This window comes from Camelus ferus, chromosome 8 (genome assembly GCF_009834535.1).
Source record: "Camelus ferus isolate YT-003-E chromosome 8, BCGSAC_Cfer_1.0, whole genome shotgun sequence".
NCBI classification, from domain to species: Eukaryota; Metazoa; Chordata; class Mammalia; order Artiodactyla; family Camelidae; genus Camelus; species Camelus ferus.
The window spans coordinates 66,233,727-66,257,351 of NC_045703.1; the positions used below are offsets into that span (position 1 = coordinate 66,233,727).

The 23,625-nt window shown below is 41.8% G+C and overlaps 1 protein-coding gene across 1 annotated transcript in view; it reads left to right on the plus strand.

The window, feature by feature from the left end:
* TULP4 (TUB like protein 4) overlaps positions 1-23,625 on the plus strand; it is a 209,456-nt gene that overhangs the window by 40,691 nt on the left and 145,140 nt on the right. Inside the window, exon 2 of the mRNA XM_032485260.1 lies at positions 9,546-11,770. Within this exon, the coding sequence (XP_032341151.1) occupies positions 11,519-11,770 (252 nt within the window). The 5' untranslated portion in view covers positions 9,546-11,518. The remainder of the gene's footprint in view (positions 1-9,545; positions 11,771-23,625) is intronic.

Consider the following 23,625-nt stretch of genomic DNA (forward strand, 5'->3'; position numbering starts at 1 on the left):
TTTATACAGTGGAATACTACTCAGCCATAAAAAAGAATAAAATAATGCAATTTGCTGCAACATGAATGGATCTGGAGATTGTCATTCTAAGTGAAGTAAGCCAGAAAGAGAAAGAAAAATACCATATGATAACAATTACATGTGGAATCTAAAAAAGAGACACAAATGAACAAAACAGAAACAAACTCACAGACATAGAAAACAAACTTATGGTTACTAGAGGGGGAAGAGGGTGGGAAGGGATAAACAGGGAGTTCACGATTTGCAGATACTAGCTACTGTATTATAAAATAGATAAACAGCAGATTTATACTGCATAGCACAGGGAACTATGTTCAATACCTTGTAGTAACCTGTAATGAAAAAATATGAAAATATATATGTATGACTGAAACTTTATGCTGTACACAAGAAATTAACACAGTAAACTGACTATACTTCAATTAAAAAAAAATCCTACTTTCAGTTCTTTTGGTGATATATCCAGAAGTGGAGTTGCTAGATCATGTGGTGGTTGTATTTTTATTTTTTGAAGAAACTTACTGTTTTCCATAGCAGCTATACCATTTTGCAGTCCTGTCAACACAGTACATAAGGATTCCAATTTCTTCACATCCTTGCCAACATTTTTTTATACCACTCATTCTGATGAGTGTGAGGTGATATCTCGTGGTTTTGTGTGTAAGCAGTTCTCATCCTAGTGTTCTCCTAAACTTCTCCAAAACACTGTGCTTTCTTCTGCCATGGTCTTAGCGCACGCTCTTTCATTTGCTTGGAATCCTCCCTTTGCCTCCACTGTCCGTTCATCGTGGATTTAACATCTACTCTTCCTCCTTTGTGGCCTTTGTCATCACCTTAATCATTTGATGAATACCTTATCTTCACCACTAGACTGTAGGCTCCTTGAAGGTAGGACCATATCTCTATTTGCTTATCACTGTCTTTTTAGCACCCAACTTAGTGCCTGGTATATAACAATAACAACAGCATTAATAATAACCACTAACACTGTGTAGCATTTATTATGCACCAGACACTGTTTTTAAAAATTAAGATATGATTTACATGCAGTAAATTCACCCCTTTCAGTGGACAGTTCTATGCATTCTGAGAAATGTAAGCAGTTGTGTGACCATCACCATATCAAAATATGGAGCATTGCCATCGCTTCCAGAAGTGTCCCTGGGCCCCTTCTCCCCGCCTTTTTTCTGAGTTTACTTTTTCTTCTAACAGTATTGAAATATAATTGACATATGACATTGTGTAGGTTCAAGGTGTTCAGCAGTGATTTGATACATATTGATTACATATTGCAAAATGACTACCACAGTAACAGAAGGGTTACTTAACACCTCTGTCTCCTCTCATAATTAGCATTTACTTTTTGCGGTGAGAACGTTTAAGATTTACTCTCTTAGCAGCTGTCAAGTATATAATAGAGTGTCGTTTGGCATAATCACCACGCTGCAGCTGACACCCCCGGAACTCTGGCTTTCAGTCTTGTGGTGGGCCTTTGCCTCTGGACTGTCATCACATATTTTTCTGTGACGTTTCCCCTACCCCTTCTCAGGTGGGACAGGTTGGCCAGAGTGGCTACAGTGGGTATTTCTCTTCTCCTAGGTCCTTTGGCCTCTGATCAAATTCTGACTGGTTAGGCCCTGGGTTAATAGTTTTTCCTGAGGACAGACCTTGTTAAGAAGCAGAATGCCCTGGTGTATTTTAGAATGATTCCTTTTCCCATTCCCCTGCCAGAATCAAGGGAATTTTTCTCTGATATTTACTGCGAGGACCTGCTGAGCTCCTGGAGGTAAAACTCACCAAAATCTAGGGGCCCCGATGGCTGGGTCCCCCTGAGGCTTTTACCTCTCAGACTTGCCCACACTGAGCCTCCGACAGTTCATCACTTACAGTTCAGGTTTCCCTGGGTAAGTTGGGCATGTTTTCATGCAGACAAGGTTTGCATTTGCTCCAACCTGGCCACCTGGGGTGCTGGAAGTTTGGGACAACCTCAGCCTCCTTTGTGGGCCCTGCTGAATGTGTGTGATTTAGGTTCAATCTCTCCACTCTGAGGTTGGACCAAAGTTTGAGTATCTGGTATTATGACCAGCTGTCTGGTTTGTTCAGGAGTGAGGGGTTTCCTGGGAAGTTTGGCACTTTCAGTGCTAAAACAGACACAGTTCTGGGGAAACTGGGACAGTTAGGCACCCTGTTTCTTTTTCCAGATAATTCTGGACAAATGTGTATCTTCCACCTGCATTTGCCAGTAACTCCAGCTTTCTCCTGTGTTCATTTGTGTGTATGTGCCTCCCTCGGAGACTTCTCACACTTTCCTGCAAGACCAGCACAAATTATGTTAATTGTAATTTACTCAAGATCCAGTTATATGGTAATGGGCAGGCCTTTCAGAACATTCTCGAAGTGTAACCTGTAGTTTCACATTTTACTTCAGTTGCTGAGAACACGTTCCCATGTCACTCCCTAGTCTTCTAAAAGATAAATTCCTAGTGGTTGTATAGTATTCTGCTTTACATTTGTACTAACATTTACTGAACCAACATGCCATTTTGGATGTAAAGGTTATTTCAGACTTTTCCCTTATAAAAGTGCTATGGTGGAATCCCTTATATATAGCTAAATCTTTGCACAATCCGAGATTATTTCCTTATGATACATTTCCAGAAGTAGAATTGCTGGATCAGACAGTTCGCAATATTTTAAGTCTTTTGAATTATATCACCACATTGCTCTCACGTTTCTCTGCACCCTGCATGACATTAGGAATTATCATTTCTTTCGGTCCTTGTCACCTGGTAAATGAAATGCTCTCCCTTTTTAGTTAAAGCGCATGACTACTGATACCGGTGACTCCTGTATCTGGTACCGCAGTATTTTTTACCACGTGATTTGCCGGTGTAGATGCATTCTGAAGAGTATCTAGCTCCCGGTCTCTTAAACTTGGGATCAGTCTACTTGTCTTGCATCCTCCATGCCCTCCTCTCTGCACAGATAATTATCTGTTCGTGTCCTTAGGACTAGCTGCTGAAATCACAGAGAACAAATAGGGAGTAGCCTTCCCTGAAAACGTACCTCTCTGCTGTTCTCTGAACACAGCAGCAGACCGCAGCCCCCTCCCTGAATTCTTTGCTCGCATGGGCTGCAGTCGGCCTTCGGCTTTCAGAAGACCCAGATCTGAATGGTTGGTGTTAACCCCAGGTTTGTGAGGAGAATCTCATTCAGTCAGCATTTGTTTCCCTTTTCCTTAGAAGACCTTTTGGGGCTCTGAACCATGTTTGATACCTAATTGAACACTTCATTAAATGTGATTCTGGTGAGTTCTGCAGGTGAGATAAAAATTGGAGTTCAGGTGTTTGTGGTTTAGGAGGTAGGATGGACTACACCAGCAAATGGCTCTGCCACCAGCAGACAAGACCCTTGCCACACGAGTCTGTGGTGCTTCCCTGTGCGTGTGCATGTGAAGGAGCTGGTGCTGTTCTTAGTAAGACAATTTTTCTGTGGAATGCATCTCTGAAATTTACAGTCAACGGAAAAATGATGTGACACGAACACAGTTGTAGTAAGATTGCACGTTTTGAATACACCTGGGCATAAACATGTATACATGTCTTTAGTTGTCATCTCACTAGTGTGTTTTGAGAATTCAGAGCTAGAGAATAACACAATAAAATATATCAAATCGTTGATTAAACTCCACTGTCTTTGCAGTGGTGGTGTAAGTTTTTCAAGTATGTGGTTGTTCCCTTACATATGTAGGTAGTAGCCACGTGACAAGTGATTGCTGAGAATGTGCCTAACTTACCCCTGCCCCAGGCTGTTTGACTTTGATTTCTTTTTTTAAAATGAAGTATAGTTGTTGTGCAATATTATGTTAGTTTCAGATGTACCTCATAGTGATTCATTATTTTGATAGATTATATTCCATTTAAAGTTATTATAGAATAATGGTTATAGTTCCCTGCGCTGTACAATATATCCTTATGGCTTATCTGCTTTATACACAGTAGTTTATACCTCTTAATCCTCTCGCCCATCTTGCCACCCTTTACCTCTCCCCATGGTAACCACTGGTTTGTTCTCTTTGTTCATGAGTCTGCTTCTGTTTTGTTGCATACATTCATTCATTTTAGTTTTTAGATTCCACATATAAGTGATAACTTACAGTATCTGCCTTTCTCTGCTGCCTGACTTCAGTAAGCATGATCCTGTAAAAGGTCATCTGAGAGTATCCCTACCTTTAAAGGCAGTCTTGGAAGGCCATTTGAGCCTCTAGGCGGCTATTGAAGCTAATTAGGAACCAGTTAGAATTGCCTTGGGTTCCCTTGATATTTGTGGGTTGTGGAAAATTCCCCAGGGAAAGGAGTAACTGTAATTAGAGGTAGGTCATTGTAGTCACTTTAGTTAAAAAGAAATGTAAAGTTTAGGATCTGTTGCCATGTGTGGAAAAGGGGCAGCAGGGCGGCCTGGGTACTGAGAGGGCCACCCTCCCTCCGTGCCGCCCTGGAGCTGAAGCAAGACTACAGACAGCCCAGGCTGCGGACTCACTGTCCCGGGAGCAGACACTGGGGTGTGTCTGATTTACATCGCCAATCAGGAAAACTCGTTTTTCTTTCTTTTTCATCTCTCCAACTCCGAAACAAGTCTATAATCAAAAGCTTAAACTGTAGAATGTTTGGAATATTTTCTTCAAAAGTTTCTACTTTGTTTTTCCTCCTGGTTTGCTTTCATCTGACATCTATACATTTTTTTCCTTAGTCTACTTTTTACTTCTCATCTTAGTCTTCTGTTTAACTACTGTCTTAAATTTTTATCCTTTAGAAATAGAATTTTATTCTGAAATTTTCTCTTATCTCCATTTGTCATTGTTAATACATATTTTCTTTGTAGACACTTTCTTAGCTCGAGAACTGAAATAGCATTTTTGATACTGTATTGTGATTTTCCAGACTTCAATAGTACTAGCTAATACCAACTGTTTTCCAGAGTGGTTGCATTCTTAAAACTTTTAGTAGTATATTTCTGTCAAAACTGAGTAAATACATCTTACAAGTTTATTGACTCCTAGACCACTGTTCAGGTTGTTAATTCAATCCAGCACATGTATTACTTGCTGTAAGATTGTAATCTTCTAAAAGCAGGAATGGACTTTTCAGTGATTTACTATAGGAACAGTCTAAAAATGAGCTGCAGTTAACAGAAGCAAGTTTGGGCCAGAATTCAGAGGTTAGTGTTTATTTCTAATGAGTTTCCAGGGATGGCTCGTGGGCCTGTATTACAGGTTTAGAGTAAAAAGCATCATAATGCCAAATTGAGTATTTACTTTCAATCTGTTATTGAAAGACTTTTCTCCCCTGATTTAAAATATACATAACAAAATTTACCATTTTTATCATTTTAAGTGTATTCAGTGGCTTTAATATAAGTATGTTCACATTATTTTGCAACCATTACCACTATCCATCTCTAAAAGTTTTTCATCATACCAAACTGAAGCCCTGTACCCTTAGATAGTAAGTCTCCCATCTCCCCACCCTCAGCCCCTCGCAGCCACTGTTCTATTCTCTCTCTCTACGAAGCCGACTATTCTAGATACTTCATATAACTAGAGTCATACTTAAATGTATTTGTCCTTGTGTATCTGGTTTATTTCACTTAGCACGTCTTCAAGGTTCACCCGTGTTGTACACGTGTCGGTCAGAATTTTATTTCTTTTTAAGGCTGAGTAATACTATTGTATGTATATACAATACGTTTATCCATTCATCTGTCTGAGGACAGTTGGGTTGCTTCCACCTTTTGACTATTGTGAATAGTGCTGCTTTGAACATGGGTGTACGTAAATCTGTTTGAGCCCCTCCTTTCATTTGAACAGTTACTTTTTAGTCATTTTATGCCAAACCCCTTTACTAGTGTTTCTTTGACAGTCAGCTTCCCTCAGAAACAAATCAGTTACATCCTTATTTTCCCATGAGAAAGTAAGACAGAAAGAAGGGAAGTGTCCGACATTTCCCATTTCTGTTAATGGTAGCATTAAGATAGGCACCAGCCTTTCAGTGATTAGGAGACTGTGGTTGTGGTTTTTTTGTTGTTGTTTGTATCCATTATCCATTTGAGAAATAATAACGTAGCTCGTCATTTTTCCTTAAAATATTTGCCTTATTTGTCTAGCATGTTTGGTGCTTTGCAGTTTTAAAAGTTTGAGTGAAAACCATAGCAGCATATATAATAAAATGAAACAGTTTTGTCTGTTTTTATTATGGAAATTTATCCTACATACTTCTGTTTAGTAGTTACTTAAGGCTTACATTTTAGAGAGTTAGCGTATATATCAATGATTTTCAACCTTTTTTGTTTTAGGGCCACTTTATATTCTCAAAAATTATTGAAGACCTCCAAAGAGCTTTTGTTTATGTGAGTGTTAGCTATTGATATCTACCATGTTAGAAATTAAAACTGAGACTTTAAAAAAAATTACTAATTTATTTAAAAATAATAGACCTACTAAATATTATAAACTTTTTTTTAATGAAAAATAACTATTTTCTAACTGAAAACTTTATCAAGAAGAATGTCATTATTTTACATTTAGGCAAAATATCTTTAATATCTGACTTTACGAAAAGTAACTGAATTCTCATGTCTGCTTCTGCATCCAGTCTGTTGAAATACGCTGTTTTTGTCGAAATGTATGAAGAAAATCTGACCTCACACAGCTGTGTAGTTGGAAAAGAGGAGTATTTTAATAGTCTTTTCAGATAGTCATGTATATCTTTCTTTGATACCATACCAAAACCCAAGAAGTGGTAGTTTCTTAAAGGTTAGTAGCAGTGTGTGGAATTTTAAATGTATGAGTAAATTTTTCATACTTGGTTATATTAAAATCATTTGTCTTTCTTGTACATTGAATGGCTCTGTCAAGCGTAATTTGTATCATCATATGTTAGTCACTTGAAAAATAATTGGTTCGACAAATTATGTGAATCTTCCAAATATTGACATACTGTGAAATATGAAATAGAATATTAAAAATTCACATGTATTAATATCCCTTTCAGTCGCATGCAGAATGTCTTTAACCCTTGAGGGCTATCAGGCTTGTAGTGATAGGTGCTGGCTTTCCCACAGTTCTGATTTTAACTTGAAAGCTCTACTTTTATTATCAGCAACAAATACCATCGGTTGTTTTCTTTAAAGTGACAGCTCACTTTGCTCGTGTTCGAGAAACTGTCTGCCAAAGACCCAAGGCTGAATGACTATAATTTGTCGTTCATTCTTTCCAGTAAATATGGCATTTCATGAAAAAAAAAAAAAAGCAATTTTCTCAGCCTGCAACTTAAACTATAACACAAGCACTTTTTCTTAGGATTACTGTAGTGCAGTGGTCAGCAGAAATGCTGTATGTGTACTTACTGTTTGAAACACAGAATGTTAAACAGCCATGTACTCAAGGGATGAGATTTAATGAAATTAAAAATTTTTACTGCAGCATAAAGAACATTTCTTTTATTACTTTTTTATTGAAGTATAGTTGATTTACAACACTATATTAGTTTCTTTTGGATATCTTCTTTAAGTTTGTTTTTGGCATCTTGGTCTGTAAGCAGTCAAGTAGCAGAGAGATACCGTCCCAAAGAGAAATGTCTGTAGGAATCAGAGTGTTGAGTCCAACTAAGAACATTCTTAAGTGAAGTTAGCATTTAAAAAAAATCTGTTGAGTACTGGTACGGGTTGGCGCCAGGGCCTTGATTCATGTCACAGAGCTGGCAGTTTGACCCACTGTTGCTTTTGCACCATTGATACAATTGTCAACACAGTGAAGAAGGCAAATAATGCCTTAGAATTGTGTTGAAAATTATTTTGATGTTTTGGATCCCTCTGGGAGGGTGTCAGGGAACTGTTTCCGTTGTCATGGTTAGTGTGGATGCTTTCATAATTGTGGATTATGCTCTTAAATAGTTTAAACCCTGTGTATATATTGCTGGGTCGTGAGAGGTTGCTTCTGTATTTCCCTTCTGTGGCACTGTCCCCAAGCCAGGGTAGAGACTAAAGTAGTATTAGTGGCATTAGAATTTTAGGAGGAAGAGCATAGCATTAATTTGAATTTTATAGCATTTGTTTTTACTTTTTTCCCAGGTACAAGTGCTTCCTGAGAGAATTTGTTTTGATTTTAGACACATTTGAAGTATATATACTGTGACTTGTTTGAATTGGGATCTCAGGGAAATTATGTGTAACTGCTACCTTGCCCCGCCTGCCTCCTCCCTACAAACTTTTATTGGGTTTTTAATCATTTGTGCTAAGCTCTGTGCCAGGGATGAGAATAACAGGCCCCCGGCCTAGAGGAGCACAGAGAAGAGTGTTAGGATGCAGTGTGATGAACGCTGGTACCCAGGTTAGTACAGGGTCTCTGGGCAGCTTCACAGGAGGTGTGCTGCTGTAGGTGGGTTTTAAAGGAAGTGTTGGGCCTGGCCTGGTAAAGGAGCAGCAGGTGTGGAGATGTGTGAAGGATTTGGAGAACACAGTATTTGGGGACCGGGAGTGGCCAGATGGTGACGGTGGCAACACAGGCTGGATGTGGAGGCTGTGGCACAAGAGGACAAATTGAAGTCAGATCGTGAAGGGTCTTGCTGGGACTTGATCTCATAGGCAGTGGTTCTCAAAGCTGGTCCCAGACTAGCAACGTTGGCATCTCTTGGGAACTGGATAGAAATGCAGATTCCTGGGCCCAGCCCTAGACTTTCAGTGTCAGGTATTTGGGGGCGGGGCTCAGCTGTTTGTTTCAGGCAGTTCTCTAGGGGACTGCCTGGGTAGGATGAGAACAATCCAGGCTCTTCAAGCAGCTTTGCATTTTAGAAAGGTCATTTTGAGGGTCCTCTGGAAGGTGGGATGGTGTCGGGAAGTTAGGGATCAAGTCACCCAGTGTTTTTGTGGAGGTGATGTGGGCCTGGACTGAAGACAGTAGGAAGGAAGAGAGCAGAGATTCTCTATCCTCTTTATTGCCAATAGACTTAAAAGCCGAGAAGATAGCTGTGCCCTGCTCTGTGACCTGCCAGCAACCTGGGATGGAGAGCTTTAAAATCCTTGCTGCTTTGTGTCTTCAGGGAGTATCTTTTACCGACAGTAAAAACATCAATTCAAATAACTTGCTTGAGCCTCTTCCGTCTCCTTTCTGAGGATGCCTGCTTAACTTAGGATGATCACATCTGGAGGGTAAAGGAGCACCTTCAGGGCCCACAGTCTTAGAAAGGACAACATGGTGTTATTTCATTCAGCGTGCCAAGCTGCCGGCAGACTTACTGAATGGTGCGTGGCATTCAGCCCCTTCTGTTGCACGTTGTCTGTAAGTTGGCGAGGAGTACCCTTTTACTATTTAAATTTTACCAATCAGGGGCTCCATTTGATGTATTTAAGTCCAGGTGGGTCTCTGATTTCAATTACTAGGTTCGTATGTTTATGAATAAAGGTGTATTAGAACCTTTATTCTTCAATATTTTAAAGTTTTTTTCTTTATATCCTGTTTTGTTTTACAGATTTGTAAGACTCCAGGGCCTTCAAGCTGTGATTAATCCCATGGTTCCTGAAATGACTGGGAAAACAGACATTTTGTGCACCAATTGAAGAGTGTATGTCTATGTATGTTTAAAACCTTTCTATACGTACACAGTTACACGAGAAGACAGACTCATTCTTGTGCATACTTGAAGAGTTTTACAACTGATGAAAATTCATTTAAGAATCAGATGGAGCAACTTGACACCACTGGGCTTGGGAGCCCGGGGAGAGAAATACATCACTGATGGCCAGTTTTCCGTATGGTCTTCACGGGTAAAGAAAGTTTGCAAAAAGAAGAAAAAAAAACTTGCACAGATCAAGCCTCAAAAATACCTCTTCAGTGTAGAGAAGGAATTAAGTGAGGAGGAAACTGAGGGAGACGTGTGATTTCAAGCATCACAGGTGGGAGCGTGCAGTGTTTTTTGCACTTTATTTTTCAGTGGGTTTGGTGATCTGGACAGATGTTCAAATTCTGGACTGAAAAGTAACTCCTACTGTGTGGTTATGACTGGAGGAAAGCAAGTTAGGGTATGATGAGACAGATTTGAAAAATGAACTAATTCCTTTGCCTTTTTTGGTTTTTGAGAAATTTTAATTTATTATTTCCCCTTTCCTTTCCCGTATCTACAGGATAATAGCTTAAGGTAGCAATTGAAACTGATAATTGCAAAATAATTGTCAAAGAGCATCCGAGTAAAGCTTCTTTCCTTGGACTGTACACATGATGTTTGGAGACAGTCTCTGAGGTTAACAGGAAAGCGCCCATCAGCCAAACGTGCTCAGCCTTTAGGGAGAAAGTGGGGAAGAGCCCATCTCTCGCCCACGTTTTTGCTTTAAGGGATTCTCTTCCCTGTTGAGTCCAAGAAGATTTGCATATAAGAGGAGGATTACTTGATGGACTTAATTCTGAGATTAGTTCTTGTTCTTCAAGATGGAAAAGTTTGTAATCTTTAGAAGCAGAAAGGGGAGAAGTGACTAGGGGAGGGCGGAAGGAGGCGACATTCTGCAGCTCAGCTTGGCTCCTGCGTGTCGGCAAGAGGGTTTAGGATTCCCTGGAGGCAGACACTCAGACTCCTGCGAGAGCTTTAGAACCTTGTGACTCTGCTGAGGGAAGGGGCTTTCTCCCTGGCCCCTATGGCATTGCGGGGTGGGTCAGCCTGCAGAGAGGGCCTCCCTGGGGACACAGCCACCTGCTGGGGAGCCAGGCTGGGCTCTGAAGTTGGAGGTTTCTGGTTCTGAACAGCAGGGAAAGAGTCTTTTTTTCTGCCAAAATTTGGACTGCTGTCTGCACAAACTCTGGTCTGTTTTGCACAGTTTGTGTGCCTTTTTTCCCCTTTATGCAATCTTTTTCAGCTTTAGCAGCAGAAATTTGTCTAGTTCAGAAGACAAGCCAGAGGGTGGCTTCAGAAGGAAGGTGATTCCCTGTGTTCTGTCTCTGCATCTGAACTTTTGAAGAGAAAATTCCAGCTTGAGGGATTCTTAAAGCCTTAAGTTACTTGAAATCTATGTATTTGCAACCCTTTTGTCTCTGGAATCACATTTCACTAAACTGGAATCTCAGGCTGAATGCGAATAACCAAGTTGAGTAAAAAGAAGAACACTCAGTTTCTTTATCACCACTTGTTAACAATGCTCTTTCTCCAAAGGGTCAGCCCGCTCTTCCTCTGAGGACTTGAAAATAAAAATGGACCCCACTTTTTTTTAAGTATTGTCTTTTCTTAGCCGACTGCCATCATCTTTTATAGAGGAATTTTTTCACTATGCATTTGGTGGATCTTTATAAAATACTGACCTTCCAAATAGAACCAGGTCAGTCTTAATTAAAGGGGGTCAGGGAAACCAACACAAGCCAACCACAGAAATAAAACAAACAAATCAATGAAAGGAATTGGTTTACATTTTTCGGCCTTCAGCGTTACTTTTTAAGTCAAACGGTTCTTCAAAAAAAAGTATGTATGCAGCGGTGGAACATGGGCCTGTCCTCTGCAGCGACTCCAACATCCTCTGCCTGTCCTGGAAGGGGCGCGTCCCCAAGAGTGAGAAGGAGAAGCCGGTGTGCAGGCGGCGCTACTACGAGGAGGGCTGGCTGGCCACGGGCAACGGGCGGGGCGTCGTGGGGGTGACTTTCACCGCCAGCCACTGCCGCCGGGACAGGAACACTCCGCAGAGAATAAACTTCAACCTGCGCGGCCACAATAGCGAGGTGAGCTGGGGTCCTGTTTCACTTTTTGTTGGCTCATTTTTGACCCCCTCCTCCCCAAAATGGACTCAGAACTTGCTTTGCTTCAGTTTCTCAGATTTGCTGCCCAGTGAACTCTGTCTCCTGTGTTCCAGTGGGAGACACAGTTCCCGGTGGCCTGTGTCCCTCTCCGAGTGTGTCCTCCCAATGGCCTGTGTCCCCCTCCAAGTGTGTCAACTCTCCAGCATCCCTTGTGCTCATTTCCCAGCGCTGGGTGGCAGGGACACCAGGGCTGCTTTTTGACCAGGTGTGAGGTTGAATGAGATGATCCTAACCTCACTGTCCTGCCTCTGAGCCTTTATGGTCGCCCCACCTCAGTGGCAGAGATGCTGCCCCAGTGTTGGACGGGCAGAGTGAACCATGAAAGGGGTGCCGTCCCTGCCGCGCACAGTTCACGTGTGTATGCTGGGTGACGGTTTAACACCTAGCTTGTATTTCTTGTACTTGGAGGTAAACCAAGGAATTAATTGGGCATAGGTGAAAGAAGTAATTAATTGAACAAGTGCCATGGTTTTTCACATCTGTTGGGTATATTATATTGAGGATATTATGCTGTGTATACATGCATATAGATTCCTCTGGGCTTCTGAAACATAAACATGGTTGTTATCTTTGAAATTCATTCAACCCAGATATATAGTGAGCAGTGTGTTTAAAAGAAGAGGTGTGCCTGGATAGCATGTTAATGGTGTTCATGCTTCACTGTTCACTTATTTCTTTTGAGAAGTCCATCTTAACCTGTCATAGGATGGTTTTTGAATAGTTGTTGTGAAGGAGAAGTGTGTTTCTGAAGGGTGGCATATGCTAAAGTGCATTCACCTTAAGCCTGCGTCTCAGTGATCACTTACATACACAGCCACTCACGTAAGTAACCACCAACCAGGTGAGAATGTGGAACATTTCCAGAACCCCTCACAGGTATCTGCTACCCCCGACCCCCGGCCCTGCACCTCACTGAGAGGTGGCCCGGACTCTGGCGTCTGTCACCACAGATAATTTGTGTCTGCACTTGAACTTTGTGTAAGTGGGATTGTTCATTTTATCCTCTTTCTGTCTGTCTTCTTTCACTCAGCGTTGTTACCTGTGAGATTCATCCCTGTTGTGTGTGCTGTTAGTTTGCTCTTTTTAATTGATGCTCGTTTTCCACTGAAGCAGGACGCCGCGGTTTTCCCACTCTTCTGTTGGTGGGCTGTTGGGTTGTTTCCAGTTTCTGCTGTTCTGGTGACACCTGCTCTGAACACCCACGTGCATGTCTTCTCATGGGTCCGTGCACTCAGGACGGGGCATCCAGTTGTAGAGCTGGCATGCGTGTAGGTTTGGTAGGAATTGTCAAAAAGTTTTCCAAAGTGATTTTTTTGTGCCATTTTATACCCCTGCCATCAATGTATGAAAAGTTCAGTTGGGTAAGAATCTTCTTTTGGATTTGAAGTTTTCATATAAAAAAAAATAGTTCTATGCAAGGAATTAACGGTTTATAAATACTTCTATCCTGAATACACACACACACACACATCAATATATATCTGTAATTTTGAACTGGATGCTCTGTTTTTAAATTTTTTTTATTGAAGTATGGTTGATTTACAATGTTGTGTTAGTTTCAGGTGTACAGCAAAGTGATTATACATATCATATATGTATTTATATATATTCTTTTTCAGATTCTTTTCCATTATAGGTTATTATAAGATATTGAATATAGTTCCCTGTGTGGATGCTCTCTTAAGAGATATATTTTTCTAAGCTGTGTAATAAATTACCATGGACTTAGTGCTTCACAGCACCCATTTATCTCACAGTTCTATAGATCTGAAGTCCTGGCTTGGTGTAACTGGGTCCTCTGTGTGGGGTCTCACAAGGCTGGGAAGCATGGTGCCAGCAGAGCCTCATCTGAGGCTTGGGGTATTCCTGCAGACTTGTTCAGATTGCTGGCAGAAATCAGTTCCTTGCAGCTGTAGGACTGAGGCCCTCAGCTCCTAGAGGCTGCCTGCTGTACCCTGCCATGTGGCCGTCTCCACGAAATGGCAGTTTGAAGGCCTGGCTTCTTAAAGGCGAGCAGGAGGGCATCTGCTGTAACTTTGAATCTCTGTGACTTTCCATCTCTGAAAAAGGCCAGACCCGCCCACACTCCATGGGAGGGGACCACATCAGGGGGTGCTGTTACAGAATTCTGCCTACCACAAAAGGGGTGATTATAATTCCCAGTGGCATAGATGTTTCACTGTTTAAACTATTTCATGTGATTTTTCCATTTTGTATTTTTTTTGCCTTTAATTTCTATTCTTAATATTAGAATAGTTCTTATTTACTGAGCCCCTGCCAAGTAGGGTGACCAGCCATCCTGGTTTCCCAGCCTGTGGGACTGTCAGTGCTAAAACTGGAAGGGTCCCAGGCAGACTGGGGTGGTTAGTCATCCTACTGCCAAGTGCCAGGCATCATGCCAATTACCTTCCAACCTTCCCACCTAATTGCCTCATGTGGTTTTCACAGCAGACTAAGGGGTGAATATCATTATTTCCATTTTACAGGTCAGAAAGCTAAGGCTTGTGGACGTTAAACAGCTTGCCAAGGTTCCTACAGCTCGTATGGAGGACGACTGGAATTTGAACCCAGGGCTCTGACATTCTCCTTCAGTGTATCTTTATTTTCTTGAAACTTGTGTTATGTGTAAGTCCTCTGTCCCTTCCTTGTCCACAGTTGTGAAATCTAAGGGCTCTGAACATGGAAGGTTTTTGCATAACTAATTTAATGGCAAGACCTGAACTGATGTGAGGCTATTGTCATCATCCTGTCACTTTAGCTGCAGAAATCTATGTGTTTGATTGTGGTTCCTGCCGAGACTCTGCTTTTTTCAGAACCTAAAATTTCAAAAATTCTGAATTTCAGAACTTATCTTGTCCCAAGGATTTTGAATAAATGATTATGAACCCATATCTTCCTTTAAGGGAATTGTGAAAAGCAATCTCTGAAGAGTTTTATCTTTTTTCATTTCCAGGAAGAATGGCATTTAACTCAGCCCTGTCCATTGCTTTAGTTACCTTATCTTCACTGCCCTTCCACCACAAGGAGCGAAATCCCCTTGCCTCGACCCTGACACACACTGAAAACTCTAGGCAAGAACTGTTGCAAGATTCTGGCTCTATTTCTGGCCTTGGGACACCCAAACTGCAGATGTCAGATCTAGTAGTCTGCAGATTTCACAGCTGAAAAACTTGGGAATTTGTTTTTCTAGAAAACAGTTTCTTACAGATATTACTCATGTCATGCAGGTTAGTCGCGGTGAGCACTGGTTCTTCGTTTAGCAAGACTTTCTTCACTCAAGAGCAGACGGGCCCTTATTTGTGTTTGGTGGGATTAGTTTCATTACAGGGACACATCGCTATAGGGCCAGTCTCACCTGGAGTTTTGGACCTGGTTACTCCGTCTCCTGCTGATCCCTGTCCACCACACTCCCCACTCCCCACCGCGGGCCTGCCTCTGCTGTAAACTGGGCAGACGTCTGTGCTTACACGGCAATGCTTTACTGTAGTTATCTACTTGTGTGGGCTGGTAAAACTTGCCGGAAGATTGTCCATTCTTGTGGTCTTAATTTCCTTACCTCCTGCTATTTAAAATGTCATTTGTTTATTTAAATTTCCTTTAAACTTGTTAGCTCACTTCAGTGGGGCTCCTTTCCCCACCACTCTGCTGAAGTGGTCACGTTGCCAGTGACCTCACATTGCTAAACCTGGAGGTCACTTTCTGGCACTTGGTGTCTTGGTAGCATTAGTGGCGTTGTAATGTTATTTTCTCTTGCTTTCCAGGACACCACACTCTCCTGGTTTCCCTCTTAACCTTTCTGGCCTCTACTTTGCAGCCTTCTTTGCTGGCTCTGTCGATCTTCACCTCATCTTTGAATGCTGGGGAGGCCCCAGGTGTGTATCCTTTACTAGATGGTCTCTCCAAGCTGGCTCTAAATCCACCTGGGGGCTGATGACGCCCAAATTTATATCTTCCACCTGACATCTCCTTCTAGTTCCAGACTCCATTCCTCGACTTGATGTATGAGGCACAAAATTGGACATCAATCACCAGGCTTCTCAAGCTGTAGGTCATCTAAGAGAGCACTTGTTTTCCAACTGCCTCTTCAGCCACCAAACCTGTTTCACTGTCTTCTCCATCTCAGTAGATGGCCCCACAACCAGCCAGTGAGTCACGCCTACAGTGCAGAAATCCCCCTGCCCTTTCCTTGTTCCCAAATCCAGGTATTCGCAGGGCCTCCCACTGTCTTCTGAAACGTGCCTTCTCTCCGTCACCACCATGCTGTACAAGCCTCCTCACAGATCTTTTGACTTAGGAAAAGACACTGTAAACCTCTTAGAAGAAAGCATGGGCAGCATGTTATCTGACATAAATCTTAGCAGTGTTCTCCTAGGGCAGTCTACCCAGGCAGTAGAAATAAAAGCAAAAATAAACAAATGGGACTTAATTAAACTTATAAGCTTTCGCATAGCAAAGGAAAGTGTAAGTAAAACGAGGAGACAACCTACGGAATGGGAGAAAATATTTGCAAAAGATGAGACTGACAAGGGCTTAATTTCCAGAATATATGAATAGCTCATACAACTTAATAATAAAAAAACAAACAACCCAATCCAAAAAATGGGCAGAATAAGCTAAGGGTGTGTGTGGGTGCGTTGGTGTGTGAGTGCGTGTGCTGGGGGTCGTGGTGGTAGAAGGGGCAGGAGGAGGGGTGCTTGCCTTGTGCTGAGTACTGTTCTAAAAGCTTTAACTCGTTCACTCCTGGCATCCAGTGTGGGACTTTGAACCTATTACTATCATCATCTTATAGATGAGGTGCAGAGACATTAAGGAGGTTGCTTAAGATAACATCTGTGTTAACTGACAGAGCTGAGACGGAGTCAGGAACATCTCAGATTCCACACTCTTAACCTCTCGGAAAATCACCCCAGTTTTCCGTCCTCGTTATTGTCTTCTCTGTGCCCAGTGTCCCCAAGACTGACTTTTGTGGTTCGCTTTGCCAGGGAAGTAAGCCAGCAGCGTCTGATGCTGTGGGTGAAAACTGCCTGGTTACATCTCTGAGCCTGAGGAGGGGAGCTTTGCTGGCTGCATGGGTACCTGGGCTAACCTGCTCTGCACGTGGCTTTTCACCCTGGCCCTCTGGTTTCAGCTCAGCCTACCCCTCACAGGACCTGGAATCTCATCCCTGAGCCTTTCCAGGCTCCCTCTCCCAGGCACCTCTCTGCAGCACCCCTCTTTTCTCCGAAGCCAGTGAGCACACTCCTTTATCCATTTTCTGTCTTTGCACCCTGTGGTCTGGGCACCCTTGAAGATGGCTTTTGTCTGTTTTCATGCTCCTTGTTTTGAGGTGATTTCTAGGAGAAGGCTTAGGATCATCTTTCTTTTGACATCTTAAATCAGAAATCTCCTGTTAAGATATTTTAAAAGATTCTTAATGGCATTAAATGTAGATTTATTTTCCCTAAACAAAAAACCAGAATGTAATAGAATTATATTTTATTAAGAAAATAGAATTTGTCAAAATAATGGCATTGTTCATTTCCTTCCTTTAGCAATTTGGTTTGTCTATATTTTTTTCCTCGTGATAGGAATAAGTGATTATGTCTGAAAGTAATTTAGACGCATGGAAAACATTATTTTTTTGGTGTTATTCTTGCTAGAGAGAATGACAGAGGGATGTGGGTACAAGGCAATAATTTTTTTGGTAATATCCTCCTAGGGAAGTAGCTTCAAGCTTCATCATGTCAAAATGAGAGTGAATGAGATGATTACTGAAGTCCTGGGCAGAGAAGTATTTCTTTAACTATAGCATCTGTATTCATGATTTATTACAAAGTGGACCTATAGCTTCTTGAGCCAGACTGCTTGGGGTTGAATTGAGCCCCTTCCTGTGCAATTTAGGACAAGTACTATCTTCTCTGTGCTGTGATTGTGTTATTTCTAAGGGAACATAACACCTGCCACTAAAGTGGTTGTGGTGACCATCAGATGTGACTCACAGACAGTGCACATAGAAGAGCTCATTAAGCATTAGTTCTTGTTTATTATCAAACTGTCATCTTTGGGGTTTACCCACCTGTATTTCCTAGAACGGAACAGTGGAGCCATGGCCTCTTAGCTGAGACTGCTTGTGTTAGCCTCATGATTGCAAAATATGGGGATGGAATGTGAAGTGGGAGGCAGGTGAGGGGTTAGGAGCAGGATGGGAGGTATCCCAGCTGGGAGGGAGGCTGGGCTAGTGCCACTACTTTCATTATAGGTTTGGGATTTCTGGGATGTTGGGCACCTCATCTGTGTTGGTTCCTTATCTACAAAACATTCTTGACTGTCATAAGCACACTCATTCGTGCTGCCTGCTTCTCTCCAAGCCCAGGGAACTTGACTCGTGGTCCTGGGTATGCCTGGAGCCTCTGCCAATCCCTCAACGGGGGGCTGTTAACGTACCATAGAAACGGATTCGTAGTGCACTGCGCAGTGGGTATCATATTCTAATAGGAGGTTTTGTCTAGTGTTAATTGAAGTCATCTCTCTGGGATATGGTCTGGGATGGGTGGGGAGGGTACAGGATGAGGAAAGAGGGCCCAGGAACCTGTGCTGTGCCTCAGTTTGCTGTTTCTTATTGGCTCCGCCCACATGCTTGACTCCAGCCTCTGAAATCCAGCATGCCTATGCGTTTTGCTGAAGACTGTACTGCTCTGTGTTTTTGTCATACCTTCTGGCAAACTGCATTTAGTTTCTCTCCTTCATTGTTGCTGTTTTATGGAATTCTTACTGACATTTGTTGTTTTTTCCACTTGGCCTAGTTAGATTTCTTCTACTAAAACACAGGAAATTGTCTCTGTCCCAGGGACCTTTCGTTACCCTGAAATATCCTGTTCAAGCTCATGTCCAACCTTCCTTTCTCCTCCCTATATATAATCCCTATAACAGCAAAACCCAGTTTTGTCTGTCTTAGTTCTGTTCTTCTCATTCTTTCCTTCTTAAATTTTTAGAATTTAAGGAAAAGTTTGTTAATCAGAGCCTTAAAATAGAAAAATAAATAACTTTGGAAATAACATTGTTGTCAGTCAAGTTTATTTTGTAAACTCCTTGGTAGCAGAAGTAAATGTTTAATGGCTTTGTTTATAAGATACTGTAAGTTAATGTTTAGGGCTTGGGAAGTTGATTTTATTCATACAGAGTTTAAAACCAGAAGTATAAAAACCATCTATTATTGTCTTTCCATTCACTTGACATTTTCACAATTTTAGATTTTACTTTTTCCCCTCTTCAGGAAATTTCCTGCAGATGGGAATGGTGGCTAAATAGGGAATTATTTGAACAACATGACCAGAGAACTCTTTCTTGTCTCCTAAGCCTAAAATTTTTCTTTTACCTTAATTATGCCTTTTAAAAAACATAATTATGTACTTTATTTCCAAGACCGAAATCACCTTAGAGGAGTCAGAATCTGTAATGTTAATTGACATTTTCTTCTAGTATGAAATACTTGTTTAAGAGATCAGCACTTCTTTTTAAAAAAAAAAAGGTATTATTGTATTTTAGATCAGCACTGTAAGAGAAATATGAGCCATGTGCGTAATTTAAAATTCTAGTAGCTACAGTATAAAATAAAAGGAAACAGGTGAAATTTTAACAATATATTTTATGTAATCTGTCTAAAATACCATTTCAATATGTAATCAATATAAAAACCATGAGTGGGATAATTTATATTCTTTTTCATATTAAGTCTTTGAAATTTGGCACATCTCAATTCGAATTGGGCACATCTCAAGTGCTCAGTTGCCACTTGTGGCTAGTGGCTACCATATTGAACTGCATCATTTTGGATGGTTCCTTTTTTTGAGGATTATGGCAGAGCTGCATGCTTACCCCAGAGAACTCTGTAATGTATGACTTAGATCCTGGATACAAGGCATTTTAAAACCTTATCTATTTGGAAATAATTTCAAACATGCATAAAAGTTGCAAGAAAGTTAAACTCTTAAGTTGTTACATAAATTGACCGATTGTTAACTTGTGCTTGCTTGTGCACATAATATCTTTACATGTGTGTTTGTATTTTCCCTCCCAAACCACTTGAGAATATATTTCTTGATCTTTTACCCTGATGTACTTCAGTGTATAGGTCCTAAGAATAAGGACATCCTTTCACATAACCACAGTAGTACAGTTATCCCCTTCAGGAGATTTAGCATTGATTCAGTGCTTCAGTGTACTGTCTATATTCCGCTTTTGTCAAATTTTTTCCTCTAGTACAGAATTGAGTTTAGGCCCACAAATGGCATTTAGTTGTTACGTATGTTTAGAGCCCTTTAATCTGGAACAGTTCTTCAGTTTTTCTTTTCTTTCATGACATTGACATTTTAGAAGAATACCCTTCTCCTCTTTAATAGAATAGTCTGCATTTGTCTGATTTTTATTATAATTATTATTATTAAATTCAGGTTACTTGTGCGCAGCCAAATATCCCATCAGTGATACTGGATGTTGTGTTCCATGTGGAGGCTCAGAGTATCTGTCTGCCCCTGTTGTTAATTTTGCTCACCTGGCCAGTGTGGTCCAGTTACCCTGCTGTGTAGGTACTGTGTTTCTGCCTTGTATTTGACAAGCGTTTCACAGGAGGACACTTTGAAACCATGCAAAAAAGCCTCTTCCTTATCGAAATTTTCTTCCTAGGTTTATCATCCACTAATGATTGTTGCTTGAACTAGTTTTTATTATGATGTTTGCATGATGGTGATTTTCAGCGGCAGTACTCCCTCCACAGAATGTTGCCAGTGGGCATTCTGTGTAAGCCTGAGCTCCGCTTTCTCCCATTCATCCAGTCGTACATCCATTTACATAATGGGTCCATAATGGATTTCAGTTTTTTTCTTCAGTGCTCATTGTCCTTAATTGTTTAGACCCAGTTTTGCTCAAATTGTTCCATATTTGGCCAGTGGAAGCCCCTTCAAGCTGGTGTCCTCTTCATACATTCCAGTCTTTGGGGCACCTCTTTACTCTCTGACACAACAGCTTCCAGCCTCATCTTGTATTCACCCTACTCCAGGTCTGGAAACAGTCTGAGGAGTGCTATTTGCTCTAGTGTGTGGTTTTAGAAAACAAGATCTGGCCTCTAGATGTGTTCATTGCTCCTGGGGTGTCCTAGTCACTAGGCCCTCTCAGTGGACACATACATACGTACCTACAGATGTACATACACATAGTGTAGATGTCTGGGTCCAGTCAGGAGAAGAAACCTCACAGGTTAAAACCAGGGAAAGTTTAATATAAGGAGCCAGTAACTGATCAAAGAATAACTGTTAAGATATAAGGGAATTCTCTACGGTCCCCTCTGGCTGAGGGAGAGGACCCAGGAAAGGACAAGCTTGGAAGGATTTCAGATCTTACTGGAGAAGGTTTGGTCTACCCAGCAGATAGCAGGGAAGTTTGTTGGCTAAGCCAGACTGGAGCTGATGAAGGAAGTAGTAAACAACCCTCTGGAGTGTAGGCAGGGGAGCAGGTGAGCACCAGCTGCTGGTGTGGTGTGCAGGGGGAGTTTGGGGGCAAAATGCTATGTGGGGGCCAGGAGAAGGGGGACTGGCAGAAGGAATGACTACTCGGAGTGTGACCCTCCGTGCAGCTGGTAGTACAGACAGGTGGCAGGGGCTCTGGTTTCTGATGTCAGGGGAACTTCAGTAAGGTTGTCACTAGGGCAAGGCTGTGAGGTCACAAGAGGGACTGTGTCCTGGGCCAGTGGCTGGGTCAAGTTTTACTGGATTTTCTCACACCTACACAGCAGCCATGCCCACACTCCACGATCTCTGGGAACTTCAGGAAGCCTCTTCCTCCTGTAGTGTCCCTCCATTGCCCTCTACTGAGAAAGCTTAACATCATAGTCACATGAAAGGAGAAATGCTTAACAGAATTCCACTGTTTGTCACAGAGCAGACATGGAAGGGTGCATTTGGAGCTGAGAGGTGATAAACTGACACACATATACATAGACCTATACATACACATATACATACACACGTGCATATACACATATACACATGCATATACACATATATACTTATGTGTGTATTTTAGAAATAATGAGTTTACACTAGTATTTCCAATTCTAAACCACCCCCATGGCTTCCCCCATTTCATATTTGTATTTTTTTCTTCCATAGTTTGCTCAGTCTCACAGTACACCTAAAATAGTTTCATAATTTGTTATTTCGTACTAATACAAAAAAAAAAAAACCCACTAAAAGGATGCTATGGACTGAATGTTTGTGTCTCTTCAAAATCCCTAACTTCCAATGTAGTGGTCTTGGAGATGGGGCCCATGTGAGGTAACTATGGTTTGATGAGATCATGAGAGTGGGGCCCTCCTGATGGGATGAGTATCTCACTGTCCCCTCAGTGCACAAAATAAGGGGTCATCTGAGCACGCAGTGGGACGTTGGCCTCCCACAAGCCGACAGAAGAGGCCTCAGTATGAAACTTACATTGCTGGCACCCAGGTCTTGGATTAGGAAATCCAAATCCACAACTGTGAGAAATAAAATTTGGACTATTTAAGTTGGTTAGCCCATGGTGTTTTGTCACGGCAGCCCAGCAAACTAGGACAAAAGAGCTCAGAACTTGCAGGTCGCACCCCCCTACCCCCCAGTGCTGCCCTCCCACACCAAGTGTGCATAGTTCAGTGTTGATGTTCCTAAGTGCTTGGATTAATTCCTCTCTCCCCACCTTCAGTGTGAGCGAGTAATTCGTTTGAAACACAGTTGGGTTTGTTTCAGTTTCATTTTAGTTTTTTGAAGTTTTTCCTCTTTCCATTCTTGTTGGTTTTATTTTCTGTTTTGAATATGTAGAATATTAACTTGTGTTCAGAAGCAAAAAGTACATAAAAACGTATACCCAGAGAACTGCCTCCTTCCCTTATCCTTTCTGCTCCCTCCACCTACCTTACAGATACTTCAGTATTTGACTTATTTTTTCTACTACCTTGTGTAAAAATAAGCAAGTGTATGTTTGTGTGTATTTCTCTCTATGTAATGTTTTCTTATTATCTCTTCTTTCTTTGACAAAAGAGCATAATAAATATTTGTTTTTTCCCCTGTTTTACTGAGATAAAACCGGCAACGTTGTGTTAGTGTTAGGCATGTATGTATATATGCTTCTTTGTACTTTTGCTTTTCCCCTTAACATCTGGAAGTGGCTCCCTGTCAGCTCATGCAAACTGTCCTCATCCTTTTTGTTTATAGCCCGAGGTGCTAAGAGATGTCCTTTTGTTTAAGGTCGTTTCTCCTGACTTCACAGAGCATTTCTCCTAGTCTTGTCGACGTCTTAGTGCTCTGTCTGTCTTACCAGAGGAGCAGGGTTATCTGGAGAACGGTTGTCTGGAGGGTGGTTACAGGCCATGACATTTCTTAGCTGCTCTGCGTGACCCCCACTGAGGAGAGGCTTAGGGTAGTGATTACCTCTGTGTGTGGAGTGGAAGATGCTGAAGTCAGTCCTCAGCTGCCTTTCTCTGTAGAGCCTTGTGTGAAAGGCCCCCTCAGAGAGTGAGCTCACAGCAGAGGCTGGAAGAGAGTAGGTTCCCTTTGTTACGGAATCCTTGAGAATAAAGTTGTGGTGATTCATTGTCTTAGCAGAGCAGAACGACAATGGGGCCCGGGAGCAGCAATGCTGAACCCTGGTGTCTCTAAAGCCCCCATATGATCCACGATGGACTGGAACCAGTGGGTGGGAACCGTGGGTTCTGCTCCGGCTCTGATGCTCACTGGATGCGTGGCTGTCGGCCAGCTACTTTCTGACCTTTA